The following is a 15406-nucleotide window of genomic DNA, read 5'->3' as shown; positions in this document are numbered from 1 at the left end:
TAAGAAAGAACACTGATCCAAATGCTGCACATATTTCTAAGAAATTTAGTAGGCAGCAGAATAGTAGGACAGAAAAAAGCATGTGATGAGGAAAAGGAAATAGCTTAACCAAAAAACATTTTACTCCATCCTATTAATTCTTTCAGTGCCTCATATTTTCACAGCTTTTTGGCTGGAGTCTGGAACAAAACAGCAAAATAACACAGTGAAACCTCTTGATTAAATGGGTACAGGAAACATTGTTGCTGAAGCCTGCTGTCTCTGTGAGACAGGGCACACATGGCAGCAATAGGGACATGTGCAACAGCCCCATGGGACCTGCACCTCCTGGCAAGAGACTGATCCAAAACATACAAATAACAGCATTTAAGAACTATTTATTAATACAAATACATGTTCAGCAACTTTTCCCCACGTACCAACAGCCTTATCTGAACACCAGTAAATATTAATTTCTGCAAGGAAGAGATACCCTAGTTCACTGAATATTATGAAGCAGAGAGAAGATGAAAGAAATGAGTGAAAGCCTGACTCATATACCATTATGTGGCACCATTAGCATGCATTAATGAAGCACTGTGAACCTTACTTTTGAATTACATTGTTAAGCTTGTGTCACACCCTCAAAGGCATTGAGTCAGGTTTTAATATTCCCTGGTGGTAGAGACTGCAAGGGTAAATGTGGGTAACTGCATTTAAAAGGGTATTTCTGTCACCATTCATCTGCAGCTTCAGCTCATGTTGAGTCCAGACTTTCAAACTTGCATATATTTGATCAATTTTTTAAAAACAGATTTCTGACTAGAATAAATACCATTGTTTTGTCAGATCTGTGAATCCTTAATAACACACAGCTCACTAATTACTGGTTATTAGGGCAGTCTTCATTCACATTTAGACTCATGTAAGTTATGTAAAATGTACACCTATTTTTAAGCACCAGCAAGATCAGATGCATGTAAATACACTATTATATATAAAATAAAAAGAATCCTGTAACCACTTTTTCTAGCTCTTTGATGAAGAAATACGAAATTAATTAGTCATCCACTTGTACAGGCCAATGTCAGCTTTAAAAGCACATTTAATTCTTTTCCAGTGATTTAAATGTAGATTTTAAGTCAATTTTTAAATTTTCAGTAAGCCAGAGCAATCATACTAATTTCAGTTTAAAAGAATGGCTTATTTCCTTACACATTACTTAAGATGGTCTAAATATATACATATATATTAAAACAAATATATTAAAACAGTAAAATACATGATTCAACTTTTTTTTTGCCTCTGAATTAGGATGGGCCCTTAGTAATAATAACCTTGGTTTTGTTCAGTTTGGATTCATATGCAAATATTAGAGGAAACTTAACATTTGTTAGAATATTCTTCCCCTTTATATTGTTTTAATAACAATAAAAACTTAAAAGGTTTACTGAATAAAGTAGTTTCAACACAGTTTCATGGCCTTGATTTCATGAGTAATTCATTGCAGAGGTCTCAACAGACACCTCAAAGCTGTGGTTCTTGTCCAGCCATTACTACTCTCTCACATTAAAACTGGGTTAAGAGAACTTCCACTTAAACTAAGGTTTTGGGTATCATTTTAGGATGTTGGTCATGCTAATGGGATGCACTTAACAGGATGTAAGGAACCAGTGACAGCCACATGATAAGCTGGGTTCAGGCAGTGCAGAGGCCAAAGCAGACCATGCCAGGGGTGCCCTGTACCTCATCCTCCCTGAAGGGACACAGCTTTTAGTTGTGAGCTTGTCCCTCTCTGAGCTCCCAGGTGCAGACAGGGGCTGTGCTGCAGTATCAAGCACCTCAAGCTGGGAGCTTTTTTGGCACAAGAACACATACCAGTAACATCCCTGTCTACTCAAAGTGCTTTCACTATTTTGTTTCATCTTCCCATTCTCTACACAACAGCAGGAGAAAAAGTATTGATGGAAATCTGGTATAGTCTTAGTAGGCATCTCAGCCTGCAGAGTCCATCAAACTGTCACCCAAACTTCCTCAGGCACAAGGAATTCTTCATGACCTTTCACTCCAATCTGACCATATCCTCCCAATACCTGGAATCTGAGTATCAGCTGGATCTAGTTCATTTCCCTGAAGTTTTGGCACTGCAGTGGACCAAAGGCAGATACAGTTTTACTACTGCTGTTTTGTATTAATGTTAGTTTTTATTTGGCTAGTGTTCCAGTGGGTGCAGCAAGCCTTGGAATTTAGAGCATCTACAACCTCACAAATAGCAGAAAAAAAAAGAGAAAAATCCCTCATGTCTTTCAAACATAAACATGACATCAGTCTGCAACTGTTGAAACCAGAGTTACCTTTGTGGGTGGCTCTGTACTTTCTGAAAACAGCTTTGTAAGCCACTGCAGGAAGAGGATACTACCATTCATTAAAGTTATATTGGCAATCTGTGTCTCAAAGTCCCAGCTTAGTCATGCATTTAAGTGCCTAATTTCCTCCATATACCAATTATGCACATATTATGGGTATTTTCCAACTGATATCAAAGCTGTCTTGTGCATTGCAGATAAGAAACGTCAACATGAGCATGTTCTGCTCCTTCCTCATTAATGTGCACCACATTGCCTCTCTGTGGCTAAATCTCCCTCACTTCCATACCTCATTTTTTCTGTAATTCCTGATCAGCCTGTTAGCTCTTCAACACCTTCCCTGCAGTAGGAAGAGTTAAGCAATAACAAGGGGATTTTATGCTTTCCCATAGCAAAGAAAAACTGGCTTAGAGCTGTGTGTGATGAAAGGTTTAATTCCACAGCTTAATGCACTGTTGAGGAAACAACTGTCCAACAGAGCAATTGTTAGAGAGGACCTATTTTGTACAGGATGAGAAACCTTTTACATATACAGTGTAAGCACATAAATATTAACAGGAAAACTACTGGTCTAAGTACTTTGTGTCTTCTGTGTTAGACAAATCACTGTGTATGAAGGAAAGACAGTTTATCTGTAGAAGTCCAGGCACCAACCACTTACAGCATCTCTTTAGGCACTCAGGACTCCACCTTTAGAGGTAAGCAGCTAAAATTTTGAATTTTAAGCATTAACCACAACGTATCTGGAAGTCTTACAGGAACCCATCCACCAGAGAATATTTTAGCATCACTGTAAAATAGCACTGTTTTCTTTCTGTAGTTCCACAGCAATTATGAAAGGCAGACAAGATTGTTTCTTATCTTCAGCTGTTGGCTTTTCAAGGCAGTGTCACAGTGCTGACGGCAAAGTAAATCCAAACATGGTCAGGAGCAGCCATTTAATCATCTTTCACTGACAGATTGGAGTTTCTTTTTCCAGTGATACTATATTTAGTAGCATGTAATGAATTTCATGAACATGGATTTTAACACTGTTAAATTGTGCTTATTCTTACTGGCATAGTAAGATTAAGGGTATTTATTAATCTCTCAACATGTTTTGTCTACACAGAGTGGAAGCTATAACAGCACCAGGTAGTCCAATATGGCAAGAGCATACAAAGGAATAGTGCCACATGTGTGGGTTGCAAGTTATCATATCACAGGCAACTTGGAGCATAGCATTGACACCCTGTAATTGTATAAAGTTGCTCTGCAGGAGATAAAAAAGACATATTAGGCTGTGAAAAAGACAAATACCTTTTCTATATACTGACCACAGGTGTATGCAGTATTACAGAACAGTCAGTAAAGCCTAGCAGGAACATCAAGGGATAAGAGAGCAAGAATTGAAAATACCTCCCCATCCCAAATTTTTTTTCTCAAGGAAGCAAACAGTGCTAAGACTCTGCCAGACTACATAAAAACCAGTTGATCCTGCTCTGCTTGCAAGTTATTTTACTTCTGACTAAAAAAAGAAACCATAAAATGGCATCATGTCAGACCTGCAGTGTTTCTTGATTGTCTTGATGTAAGGTCTTCACAGCCTACAATGTAAATTAAAAAGTTTGATCAATTGGTATTATTTCTGTATTTTATTTCAGTCAAGCTCAAAAATCCACCAAACCCCACAGTGGAGTAAGAGCTTGCATAGAACAGAGAAGACTTGATGTAAAATTGTGCTCTCTAGTGGAGAAATTTCATTCTGTGCAATAAAAGTTCAAGCCATGCTGATCCATCCACTTAACCAACAGGTTTTTGGTGCAGAGAAAGTATCAACATTTTCCACAATATGAAAAGAGTGAAGTGCCCAGTTCAACATATTTATTATAACTCATAAGATAGACTCATACTGAGTTACATGACAGATTACAGGTACATAAGGTTTCTAAATATAAAACAAAAAATACCTAAGCCCTAAGACATGTGTTATGTTTGTTAGATTTTTAAAAGTAATGATACTTTTCATGTACTAGCAAAACATTTCTTTTTAATGATGCTGCACTTTATTATGGTCCTATATAATATTATATAGTCTGATGAAAATAGGTTACTTTCACACCAGATAGTGCTACTTGGTTTACATGATCAAAACTAGGATTTTTCTCTAAATAGGTGTTTAATAACAAATTTTCTATTCGTTTATTTTTAGAGAGAAGAACTGAAATATTCACCAACACCTTTATTTCTAGTTATACCACTAATTTTAAATCTGCTGAATGGGTCTTCAAGAAACCCAAACTCCTGTTCAATGTGCTTTCTTACAGTGTTCACAAAACACAGCCCATTTTCTTCATGACAACTGTCCTATCACCACTTTTTCTGGGCAGGTATAGATAACTGAATGCATTAACTATATAATAGCAGATTAATTAGAATCTATTCTTTCAAACAACTTGGCCACTTTCTGCTTCCTCAACACTATATAGGATTTAGATTCTTTAAACTCTGCATCTTAACTAGGCTGTTAGAGTATATCTCAAGTTAAAAGACAGAAATGTAAAAGACTTGCAAAAGCTAAATGTACAGTCAACGATGCTAATTTTAAAATATATTAAAATTTGGTGTGCATTCTAATTCAAGGGTAAGGATCTAGCAAGACATGGATATTAGATTTCTCTTATGTGGTTACAGAATGTTATGATCAGCTGTTGACTGTTACAGAAAGCAATACTCCCTCTTCCTTTTTGTACCTAAAAGATAAAATATGGGGGAGGGGAAAAGCTGGTTTTTTGAACATATCCAGAAACACGGAGCTACCATTCATGTTTTAAGTTCCCTAGTATACTCAGAAAAGGCAGCCTAACAATTCAGCAAAGCCAGCAGCCTAGATTTAGGAAGTATCACAACTAGAAACAGAATCACACAAGTTAAAAGATTTGACAGCTATAATTTTTTGTAAATGGAAAAAAGTTCGTAACTGATCTTCTGCCGAGAGCAAGGGCAGAGTTTGCTGACTTCCAGCATAACTTGTGCTGATATGGCATCAATTTAAACACTTATAATTAGTTAATCCCATGAGAGCAAGCAGATTTCCTGTTTCTACAATGGCAGTCATACAGAATTCTGAGCTGGGGAACAATTGGCAGTGATTGGGTAAGACTAAAACCGAGTCCTGCTTCAGCAGTTTTGTCATGTCACTTAATAGAAAGATGAATAAGAACTAAGTAATAAACTGTAGTTTGAGTATGTCTAAATATTTATGGATATTTATTTAAATATTTATGAAGTGCTGGAACTCTGCAAAGTGCTGTTTCCATTTAATACTCTCCTGCAACTTTTCACAATTTTCTTTAAATTTTCTTTAAATTTTCTTTAAATGTGTGTCCTTCTCATGGCCATATCACTTACACCACATGCAAGAAAAGATCAATTTCATATAAAACAGACAGTCTTGAAATTAAGGAGCCAGAAAGACAAGCAAGATATCCCTTGAAGTCCTGTGTGGTTACAGTTACAGAGAGGTAACAAAGAGAGGGATCTTAAACGTGTTTAGTTTAAAATTCAATGGTAGTCAAGCACAACTAACACACACTTGTTACCATATTGTAGCACCACTGGAAGTTAACTGGCAGGTACAATTAGCTGTGTTGCAGTAATTGTGTGTGTGCATGGATGGGAGGCAGCCCAGTCACTGAGGGACACAGCTCTTGCTCTAAGTCTCATTTCAGAGTCTGAATGTTTGCAAAAGCTCCATTTTTAGATACGAAAGTGTTATCTCGGCAAGGCAGAAGTTTCACTGTGTTTTGCAGACTCAGCTAACTATCCTACATTAGAGTTCATTCACTACCAAAAGGCATTAAAAAATACCAAAGATTTATGCATTAGGTTGTAAAGCATCTAAAAAACAGGTCCAAAGTTATCTGACAGCTACAAGGTCATACTTAGCAACTCAGTTTAGCCCATGTAAGAAGTGAAATCATGCGATACCTTCCAATTAAATGTCCTCTGCATTTCCTGAGAGGAGAAAAAGATGCCAAAATTCCAGACAATTCATACTGACCTCCAATCCCATCTGATATGAAAGCTTCGAGAAGCTTTTGGGACAGAGTTAGGAAGTCATCCACAGTGACAAATTACAGTTGTTACTACAACACTACCATGAAAGACCATTTTAAGGATAATTTACAATAACTCCTTCAGATGATATTGTGCAAAGAACACCAAAGCTTGTACTGACCTATTTTTAATTCAGGTACTCTCCCTACTCCATGATAACAAGGTTTTAGAGAATATGAAAGCACAGTCTAGTCCAGGGAGTCCTTATAAGACAGAGCAGATTTCAGCTTTCTCTCAGTTTCCTATATTTCAACAGTTGCAGAAGTCCCATTTGTGTAGCCTCCTTTAGACTTCATGTGGTCCTGAATTGACACAGCCTAGGAAAAAAAAAGCCTATTAAAAGACACATCTTATAAATTCTGGTTGCCAGAGCAATTATTAAAGGCATCAATTTGAGAGGGCAGGTGGGCCTTATGTTTGCAGTGCTGAGTCCCAAGAGTAGGGAGAAATAATAACTAAATCCAGGACTGTTAAATACTCTTTTAAGTCAGTGTTTGAGATCCATTTTGCTATACAAAATCCACTTATTCTTACATCCCTCACCCTCCACAGCTTTGACTTCAAGGTGATTTGGTTCTAGTATCAAGTGCATCCATAGAATCTGCATCCAAAAGTTCTCATAGTGTGCAAAGATACTGAGGAAATGAGCATTTCCTTCTCAGTGTATCTCCCACAGTATCTCATATTTACAAGCCAAAAGACAGTTCTGTTCTGATGCTACTCTATTGATGAAAAAAACAAACCCTCAAGATTTTTCTCTGTGTTATAATTACCTAGTATTTTATTAGCTACCTGCTCTGCAGGTTACTGAGGGGAGATGTGTGCCTCTCCCCCCCCAGAGTGCCCACTTACTGAGGAATAGTCACTGCTCATCTCCCTGGCCCCGATGTGCGCAGTGTGCACAAAGTTCATGGGCTCTCCTATCATATTCCGGTCCAGCCTCCGGCGCCTCTTCTGTGAGAAAATAAAATATCTTAGGTCTCTATTCAGAAAACATCAGCAGCCTTCAGCCAGAAACAAGTAGCCAAGATAAAAATAGATAGCCAGGACTGACTCCAAATGACACCTCATGGCAAGCAGGCTGAAGTGTCAGACTGTTCACAGTAGGACACTATGAAAGTCACTTTTATTCCTGCTAATTGAATACCAGCAAAAGCTTTCTTTACTGCTGGAAAGTCAGGGCCTGAGAACTGCAAACAGTCACACTGTCTAAGTTTCTGGCAAAGAACACACAGTTCAAACATAGCTTAACAGGACTGGTTTTAGCTTTTGCATTACTTTGCCCAAACTAATCAAAACAACAGCAATGAAAGTGCTCCCACGTAACTGGAAGACAAAATTTCATATCCAATAAAGGGTGGCAGTTGTGCATCTACCTACCGGTGGGGGCTGTTCACCATTGCACCAGTTAAAACAAACCAGGAACTCAGTCATTATATTTCTCAGTAGGTAAAAAGGTCTCGTTAAGTGCAATTCTCTGGGAGTTCAAGCAGTGCAAGGACAGTACAGTTCCTAGAGTGAGCTTAGAAAGGAAATGCTTGTGCAGGTTCACTGGTAGAGATCACAGAATGCATCTGATAAGTATACCTGCAAAGAGATTAATATTTAAATTTATATTAAAATATATCAAAGTTTTGTAACAGTTATTGAGCAATAGGCAGTTCCTAAGACTAAACCAAGACTGTTGCATTCTTAAACACTCCTGTAAAGGAGAGGAGCATCAATTTAAAATCACTATGTTCACGTCACAAATCAGGGTTAAGAATTCTGCATATTTACAGACAGTATTGGAAGTTCTTTATAGAAAGGTGATTAAATCAGTGCTAGAATTAAGTCAAGTCTTGTTTTACAGTCTGTGATCTGGTTATAATCAAAGCTAAGCAATACTTATGAATTATTTTTATAAGTAATTTAAGTTATGAAACTTTACTGTTCTGTAAGAAACCAGCTTTGAACAGATTAACCTGCTAACATTTACAAACTGAGGCCTTACATATGTATGGTTACTCTACTTAGATAGGGAAAAGCTCAAAGCAAAGAGCCTTCTACAATTCCAAATAGCCCTTAAAAGAGAAAATAAAAGCCTTGCATACCAGCAAGACAACCATGCATCAGAGGCTAGAACTTCCCAGAATGTATCAAAATATTAACAAAGCAATCCTGAACTGGAGACACAACCAAGAAACTCACTGACCCTAAGTAGCATGAAGCCAGGAGACAGCCCAACTTTTAGTAGTTACTGACTTTTTTTTTTTTAACGTATCTTTATTGAAAGCAAGCCTTGGGTTATAGAGTAGCCTTTCCTATCAAATTTTTCATACCCCAGATCATTAAAACAATATCACAACTGTTCGTTAAAGAAAGTTTTGTTATTTTTTTGAAGCTTACAGCTTAACAGAAGTTAAACAGTATAGTTTCATCAATTCAGTCTTTCTGAACCCCCACTAAAGCTTTCACAGCAGACCAGCATAAGCTTCATAGGCATTTCCTCCTTCATAGGCATTTCTTATGTAGTCCCACAATTATGTAATTACCACATCTATTTCTTTCACTTTTGTGGCTTTCTCACATTTCATCACGTCTCACTTCAAGCAGATTTTTAAAATTTCTGTGATTTATCTTTCAAAGCATGCTATGTCTGCCCCTTTGTTTTAAGTAGTCTATATGATACATTTCTGCAGAATGTCTTATATTATTCCAGTTTGTCCTAGGTGGTTTTAATACAATTCATTATCTGCCTCAATTATAATTTTTCACCTCATGCCCTCACAATGGTCTTTACCACCACCGAGAGGGACAGTGGTTCACACAACCATAAAGACAAGCACAAGTCAAAGCTTTTGCCAGCACTTCACATTAACTGCGGATTTTTGGGGTTTGTTGCATGTTAACGAGACCACATCAAAGCTAAGCTTTTCTTAAGTGTGTCAGTGCACAGAGATCACCTATTCGGAAAGCAGAGTGACTGACGGACCCTGTGCCCATCCCCAAGCACCAGCTGAGCGCCTACCGTCCTCCTGCCGTACCCCTGTGTGTGTGTCCATCTCCCCGCGTGGGGCTCCGTGCGTACCTCGGCGCTGCCTGCTGCTCCCGGAGAGTCCTGACAGGATGGTGTGTCCTCATTCAAGCGCTGGCACACACCCAGCTCCCGTCTTGGCAGCTTCAGCACATTTACAGTTCATATTCCTGGGTTATAATTAGTCCTGTTGGCTAAGCAAGAACGCTCCGCTGCGCTCCCATGCCCTGCGGCGGCTCCTCCGCTCCGGGAGGTGCTGCACAAGTCTCCAGTGCACTTCACGCGTTCCTACAGGTGTCAGAAACGCAGAGAGGAGACCAAAAATAGAGCCCTGCTCTGGCGTCAGATTTGTGCAGCCGTGCAGTTTTCTCAGCACTCCCCATGCAGCCTGTGGCTCACTTCCACCCTGCGGCAGCTCTGCAGGTGTCCTGCTGGCACACGGCGTGCTGAACGCCTTCCTGTTGTCTTTTACATCAGAACGCTTCTTTTCCTCTGCATGACTCAGAGAATCATCCCCCAGGACAGGAACGTTTGTGCCAGGGCATGGGACACCACCTTGCTCCCAGAGACTCAAGGTTTCCACAATAACCAGAAGAATTTAAAAACATCTTAATGTTTCCAGGCTCACCAAAGACAAGCAAAAGCCAACAAGAATCCCCGAAGCAAGGAGAAAACAACATTTTGTCACAGTTGGCACACAGACCAGAACGGGACAATATCCTGTTGTTCTTTCTCTCTGTTTTTCACCATGGCAGCAGTATCATCCAGGCGAGGAGACAAAGGGCCTGGGAATGGCTAGCACGCGCAGACACGGCCCTGGATGTGCTGGCAGGATGCACAGCCCTGCTGGAGCCCGGGACTTAAAGTGCCCCAGAGCTTTGGGAATGCTGAGATAAACTTCTCCGAGTGTAACAATCAATTTCTCCTACCATTGCTGTGTATTAAAAAGTATTCAAAGTCTTCTTGTATTTTACTTGTAAAATATCAATGGAAAATATTGGCCTGAATTGAACCAAAAACCTGAGTCTTTACATAATCAGGGGAGACATATGGTAATGTTGATAAATAACATCACTAAAGATAATTATTCTTCCCAACTGGCCTTTAGACTCAAGGTCAGATCATGCAAAATCCTTGCCTCGAGCTGTTAGTGCCGGACAATGAGGGTACAGTTAGTGAATATTGTCACAGGCTGCCATCCCCCTGCCCCAGCTCAGTGTTCAACTGGGATTTCTGCTGGGCCCACTTGCTGTCATTTTCACTCCAGCTCTGTCAGTGCTGAGTTCATGCAAGGAGCAGTGTATTTCAGCCTAAGTGCCTTTCTAAAAACCACCATGCTTCTAATTTGTTCATTATCCCTCCTTTGCTCGCTTGACATCAACATCATGTTAAAATCCTCAAACTGTTGTATGTTTACATACTTGAATGACAAGGTGTGGCAAAAGACAGCAAAACTTGTATTAGTTTTGAGTGTGAAACTTGGAGAGTGCATCTTGCTTGGTAAAAAGGTGAAGAGTACAAAACAATTATTTAGACTTTGGAAGAACCTTGGGGCCAAAACAGCTAAAATCTGCTGTAGAGTGAACTTAGCTGCATTCTGATTTTACCAGTGTATGTACACATTACAGGGATGCATTCCTCAAACGATATAATAATAATGCTACTATGTATCATAAATGCATATATTGGTCTACCATCCTGGAGCTTTGCAGAAAGCTGGGAATAAGGTTTTACCTGTGTAGGATTTTAGAATCCTACTTGTGTAGGATTTTTAACCTAAGAAATTTGGATATACTCTCTGAGGACACCCTTCTTTCCAAAGCTAAGTAGACATATATTAAAAAATAATTCTTCGAAACCAAACCAACTAACCAAAAATAAAAAAGACACCAAAAAACCTCCTTACACTTAAAACCCCCTAAACCACAAAAAGGCAGTCCCTCTGTTTAAAAGTGAAAATGAGCTAAATTACCTTAATCTTGAAAATAAAAATTTATTTTCAACTAAGTGTCTGTTCCCCTTAAAATAAGAAGAAAAGCCAAGAGACCAAAGTGTGTGTTCTGTTTGGAAGTTAAAACAACTGCAAGAGAAAGCAACTAAGGTTTGCTTGCAGTTTTACCAGAAAAAAACAGTAAAAATAATGAAAAAAAACAAGCAAATGGTTGGCAACACATCCACCGCCAATAATGTAAACATGTTGAACGGACTAAGTGGCTTGTAAATTATGAAATTTACTGTTACTAAAAAAAAGCTATGATCATAAATTTCCCTTCTTTACAGAAGGAAAAAAAGCAAACGGTAGAGTTCCTCAGGCACAGCAGAGGAGCGAAACGTGACAGCCAAGGAAAAGCATATGAGGGCAGCAGGAAAAGCAGTAATTGCCCTTATTTAGAGAGGGCTACAGAGGAGAATCTCTCGGTGTCGATATCGCGGTCGGTGTTCCCCGGGCCTCCCGAGGCCCCGGCCCGGCCCGCGGAGGCGCCGTGACCTTGACCCAGCGATGCTCGCGGGGCTGCCCGGGACAGCGGGAGGGGGCGCCCCGCCGCTCCCTCAGGAGCCTCGCGCGCCCTCACGGGGAGCCACGGCCGGTGTCGGCCCCGGCGCAGCTCCTCACTGCAGAACCTGCAGAACCGGGCCGGTGTCCGGAGCGGGGTCCAGCCGAACCTCCGTCAGGCCCGAGCGCCCGGCATTGCCGCAACTCCGCCCTCACAGGAGGGGAGCGCGCGTCCCAGAGCCAGCAGGGGGCGCCACGCCCCCACCGTTCCCGCCTCCGCCCTTCCCCGGCGCCGAGGCCGTCGAGCTCCCCCGAGCGGTCGCGCTGTAACACGGCCGGACGTGAGTGAGCGCGCCCCAGCCAATCGCCGCTCGCCGCTCGCGTCCCGCCGCCTCCTATTGGCTGCGCGGCGGAGGCGGCCGCCCAATGGGCGCGGCGGAGCGCGAGCGGAAGGCGCGCGCGCGCGGGCACCGCCCCCCTTTGCGGAGCGCGCGGCGCGGCGCGGACCGGCCCTGCTGCTGCTCTGAGCGATCATGGCGCTGCCCAGCAGTTGACGTTTGGCTTCTCCCCTCTCCACCTTCTCCTCTTTCTCCGGCCCCTTCCTTCCCTCTGCCCGGGTCCCGGCTCAGGCACCTAGACGGCCGGTACCGGAGACACCGGGTCCCCCCCGCCCCTCAGAAACAGGCAGTAGGAGTCGGGCCGGGCGGCCGCCGGACGCGCCATGAACATCATCATCGGCATCGGCGGGTGAGAGCCGGGACCGGGCAGGGACGGCGGCTCGGGCCGCGGGACGGGCGCGGGTCTCTCGTCCCGGCCCCTCCCGGTGCCGCAGTGGGGGTGGGGGGGTGGACCGGCCCCACGTGGCGCTTCCCGACGGCCGCGCTCTCGCCGCAGGGTCACCAACGGCGGCAAGACCACGCTGACCCGCCGGCTGATGCGGGCCCTGCCCAACTGCAGCGTGGTGCACCAGGATGACTTCTTCAAGGTGAGCGCGCCCGCCGGCCCCTGCAGGCCGCGGGAGGGCGCGGGGTGACCCCCGCGGGCTTCCGCCCGCGCTGCTGGCGCGCTGCCCGCCCTGCGCCGCCCTGCCCGTGGCTGTGCGCTCCCGGCGGGGCCGGATAAGGCTGCGCTAGAGCGGGTCCCCACGGCTTCCGTGCTCGTGTCCGTGGGAAGATAGAGGAGCAGGCGGCTTTATCGTACCGCTCGTTTTATCTGCATGCAAAGGAAACTGGTGGAGGGCTAAGATTCCCCTTTGTAGCTTCAGGGTTTGGATCTTGAATCTTGCTTTGAAACGGGTATTGAGCTTCTCAGTAGTTGTCCTGACCAAGCAGGTTTGTTTATTTTTTTCTTGTTACTGTTTCAGCCCCAAGATGAGATAGAAGTTGAAGATGGGTTTAAACAGTACGATGGTAAGCCTTTGTTAGTGTTTTCAAAGCATAACTCAAAATCTTAGACTATATTGATTCTTTATGTGCACTGTTTTGTACTGACTGTATCACTAGATGATATTTAATTGCTGCTTAATGATAGTTGTCTGTTTTGTCTTAGTGATTAGTGCATTAGATATGGAAGCTATGATGAGTACCATAAATGCTTGGATAAAAAACCCAGTCAAGTTTGAACGTTCTCATGGGATCAACAACACACTGGATGCCCAGATCTTGGAAGATAAGGAGAGAGAAGATGAAACAATCCACATTCTTATTGTTGAAGGTTTCCTACTTTATACCTACAGGTAATCAATTGCACCTTCATACATTTAGATTTTTACATTATTTTATGTAATGGGCAAACCTCCAAGGGAATAAAAAGACATTTCTAAACCAAGAGTTAATAGCTGGCATTGACTACTGCCAAGTTTAGTTGTCATAAGTCTAAAGGTGGCTCTAAGTACAGGAAATGGATATAGTTTTACTTTTCTGGGTTTTGCTACTAATTAGTCGAGGTGTAACTAAACAGGTGTCTCTTTCAGGCCACTGATTGATGTGTTCCACCATCGGTACTTTCTTTCCATTCCATATGAAGAGTGTAAAAGGAGAAGAAGGTAAGTTTGCCTGAGTTCTAGCCCAATAACATCTAACTCATTCAAGTAATACTTTCAAAGACTTTAAAAGACTTTAGCATTACCCATTCAAGGCTTTGTTTCTCTGAAGCTTTTAGATGAGAAGGAATAAAGGCAAATGTAGCTGCTGAGTTAGAATACTGTAGCTTCCTTCACCAAACTGACCTATGACTTCCCACCAAGCTGTTGTGTCGTGTATGTAACGCTCCGTTTCTGCACACACCTTTCACTAGGCTTTCTACTATGCTGGTTTTCCAGTTACACAGTTCCCAGGTCTCAAATCATCTGAGGTTTTACATTTGGCTGTGTTGTTGCACACATACTCTGTTCTTACTGCAAATAAAAACTTAAATTATGTTTCAAGAGGAATAAGCAGACAGCTAATTTACCCAAAGTTCTGCTAAAGCTTTTAAGAGTTTATTCACCAATATTTAGATCAGTCTGTCTTGGGAGCTCCTTTTGCATTTTAATCACTTTTAACCTGCACATCAAATTTCAGTTTATTTGCATAAATTGATGCTTGCAGCTCTTGCTAACTCCGAACTCCTGATAAGCTCAGGCATCAAACTGGAGTCAATGGGCTTAGGCTAATGTGTAGAGAAGCCAAATGAAGGATCTGTCATTTCCCTGAATTGTTATTGGAGTACTTGTGTGTAACAATGCCTTAATTTACAGTTCAAGGAATTACACTGTACCGGATCCACCTGGATTGTTTGATGGCCACGTTTGGCCTATGTACATCAAGCACAGGAAGATAATGGAAGAACTTGGAGTTGATGTGGGTATGTCTTTAATGACAACAGCACTTTATGAGATTGCTTTTCAAACCTGTGCAATACATACTGGTTAGATGCATGAGGGGAGGTGAGGCAGGTAGAGGGAGTATATTTCTCTGATGCCAGCTAGGTGCATGCTTTTTAAGTGAGGATCTGGCAAGCATACAGAGACATTGTTACAGTTTTCTTATTTTACTTTCTTTAAGTGCATTTGAATGGGACAAAATCAAAGGAGGAGCTGTTTAATGATGTGTATGGACAGATCCAGAATAAGATTGAAGAACTGCTTAACACCCAGGTATGTGTCCAGGTTATGTTGCAATTCAAAGGCAAACATCTTAAAACCTGTGTTAGAAAGTATGAAGCTGTAACTCAAAATATGTTCACATCTATTTTTTTGTTTAGAAATAAGCTGCTGATTCTTGTGAGTGAAGATAATTCCTGTTTGCTCCACGCTGTCTACCTGACTGCCTCTAAAGTTCCAGCTTCTGTGAAGACTCAACTCCCAAATTCAACTTTGTTCAACCTTTCCCTTGAAAACTGAGTTCTGTATGGCCATAATTAAAAAGCACTTCCCCCTTGTCTGTGATCCTAAATTTTGCTTCAGTCTAGTTT

General features: G+C 41.8%; 2 protein-coding genes across 4 annotated transcripts; one reads left to right on the top strand and one right to left on the bottom strand.

Moving 5' to 3' along the window:
• Nucleotides 1-4193: 4193 nt before the first annotated feature.
• Nucleotides 4194-10079, bottom strand: LOC118690664 (CDC42 small effector protein 2-B-like). Of its 3 annotated transcripts, none has more exons than XM_036389528.2 (4): nt 9454-10079; nt 7824-8030; nt 7296-7397; nt 4194-6760 (listed from the first exon to the last, which is right to left on the bottom strand). In XM_036389528.2, the coding sequence occupies exons 2-4, from the start codon at nt 7875-7877 to the stop codon at nt 6686-6688; spliced, it is 231 nt and encodes a 76-aa protein (XP_036245421.1). In that variant the 5' UTR covers nt 7878-8030; nt 9454-10079; the 3' UTR covers nt 4194-6685. The 3 variants fall into 3 exon arrangements, with proteins under 3 accessions (XP_036245421.1, XP_036245424.1, XP_036245422.1); XM_036389531.2 differs by having other exon boundaries at nt 9470-10079; XM_036389529.2 differs by having other exon boundaries at nt 9514-10079.
• A 2474-nt stretch (nt 10080-12553) lies between these two features.
• LOC118690582 (nicotinamide riboside kinase 2-like) lies at nt 12554-15387 on the top strand. The gene is made up of 8 exons (XM_036389386.2): nt 12554-12700; nt 12848-12938; nt 13317-13362; nt 13502-13688; nt 13926-13997; nt 14691-14797; nt 14998-15089; nt 15197-15387. Exons 1-8 carry the CDS (start codon nt 12675-12677, stop codon nt 15200-15202), a joined length of 627 nt encoding a protein of 208 aa, XP_036245279.1. The 5' UTR covers nt 12554-12674; the 3' UTR covers nt 15203-15387.
• Nucleotides 15388-15406: the final 19 nt, after the last annotated feature.

This window comes from Molothrus ater, chromosome 13 (genome assembly GCF_012460135.2).
Source record: "Molothrus ater isolate BHLD 08-10-18 breed brown headed cowbird chromosome 13, BPBGC_Mater_1.1, whole genome shotgun sequence".
NCBI lineage: Eukaryota > Metazoa > Chordata > Aves > Passeriformes > Icteridae > Molothrus > Molothrus ater.
This window is presented reverse-complemented; position numbering and strand designations above follow the sequence as displayed.

What these genes read in the sequence shown, in the direction of transcription:
- LOC118690664 (XM_036389528.2), bottom strand. Translation starts at nt 7,877, where the DNA reads ATGACTGAGTTCCTGGTTTGTTTTAACTGGTGCAATGGTGAACAGCCC. An exon ending in ATGGTGAACAGCCCCCACCG is followed by an intron (nt 7,398 to 7,823) that starts GTAGGTAGATGC and finishes ATTTTCTCACAG; the next exon opens with AAGAGGCGCCGGAGGCTGGA. An exon ending in TGAGCAGTGACTATTCCTCA is followed by an intron (nt 6,761 to 7,295) that starts GTAAGTGGGCAC and finishes TTTTTTTCCTAG; the next exon opens with GCTGTGTCAATTCAGGACCA.
- LOC118690582 (XM_036389386.2), top strand. Translation starts at nt 12,675, where the DNA reads ATGAACATCATCATCGGCATCGGCGG. An exon ending in TGGGTTTAAACAGTACGATG is followed by an intron (nt 13,363 to 13,501) that starts GTAAGCCTTTGT and finishes GTTTTGTCTTAG; the next exon opens with TGATTAGTGCATTAGATATG. An exon ending in AGAACTTGGAGTTGATGTGG is followed by an intron (nt 14,798 to 14,997) that starts GTATGTCTTTAA and finishes ACTTTCTTTAAG; the next exon opens with TGCATTTGAATGGGACAAAA.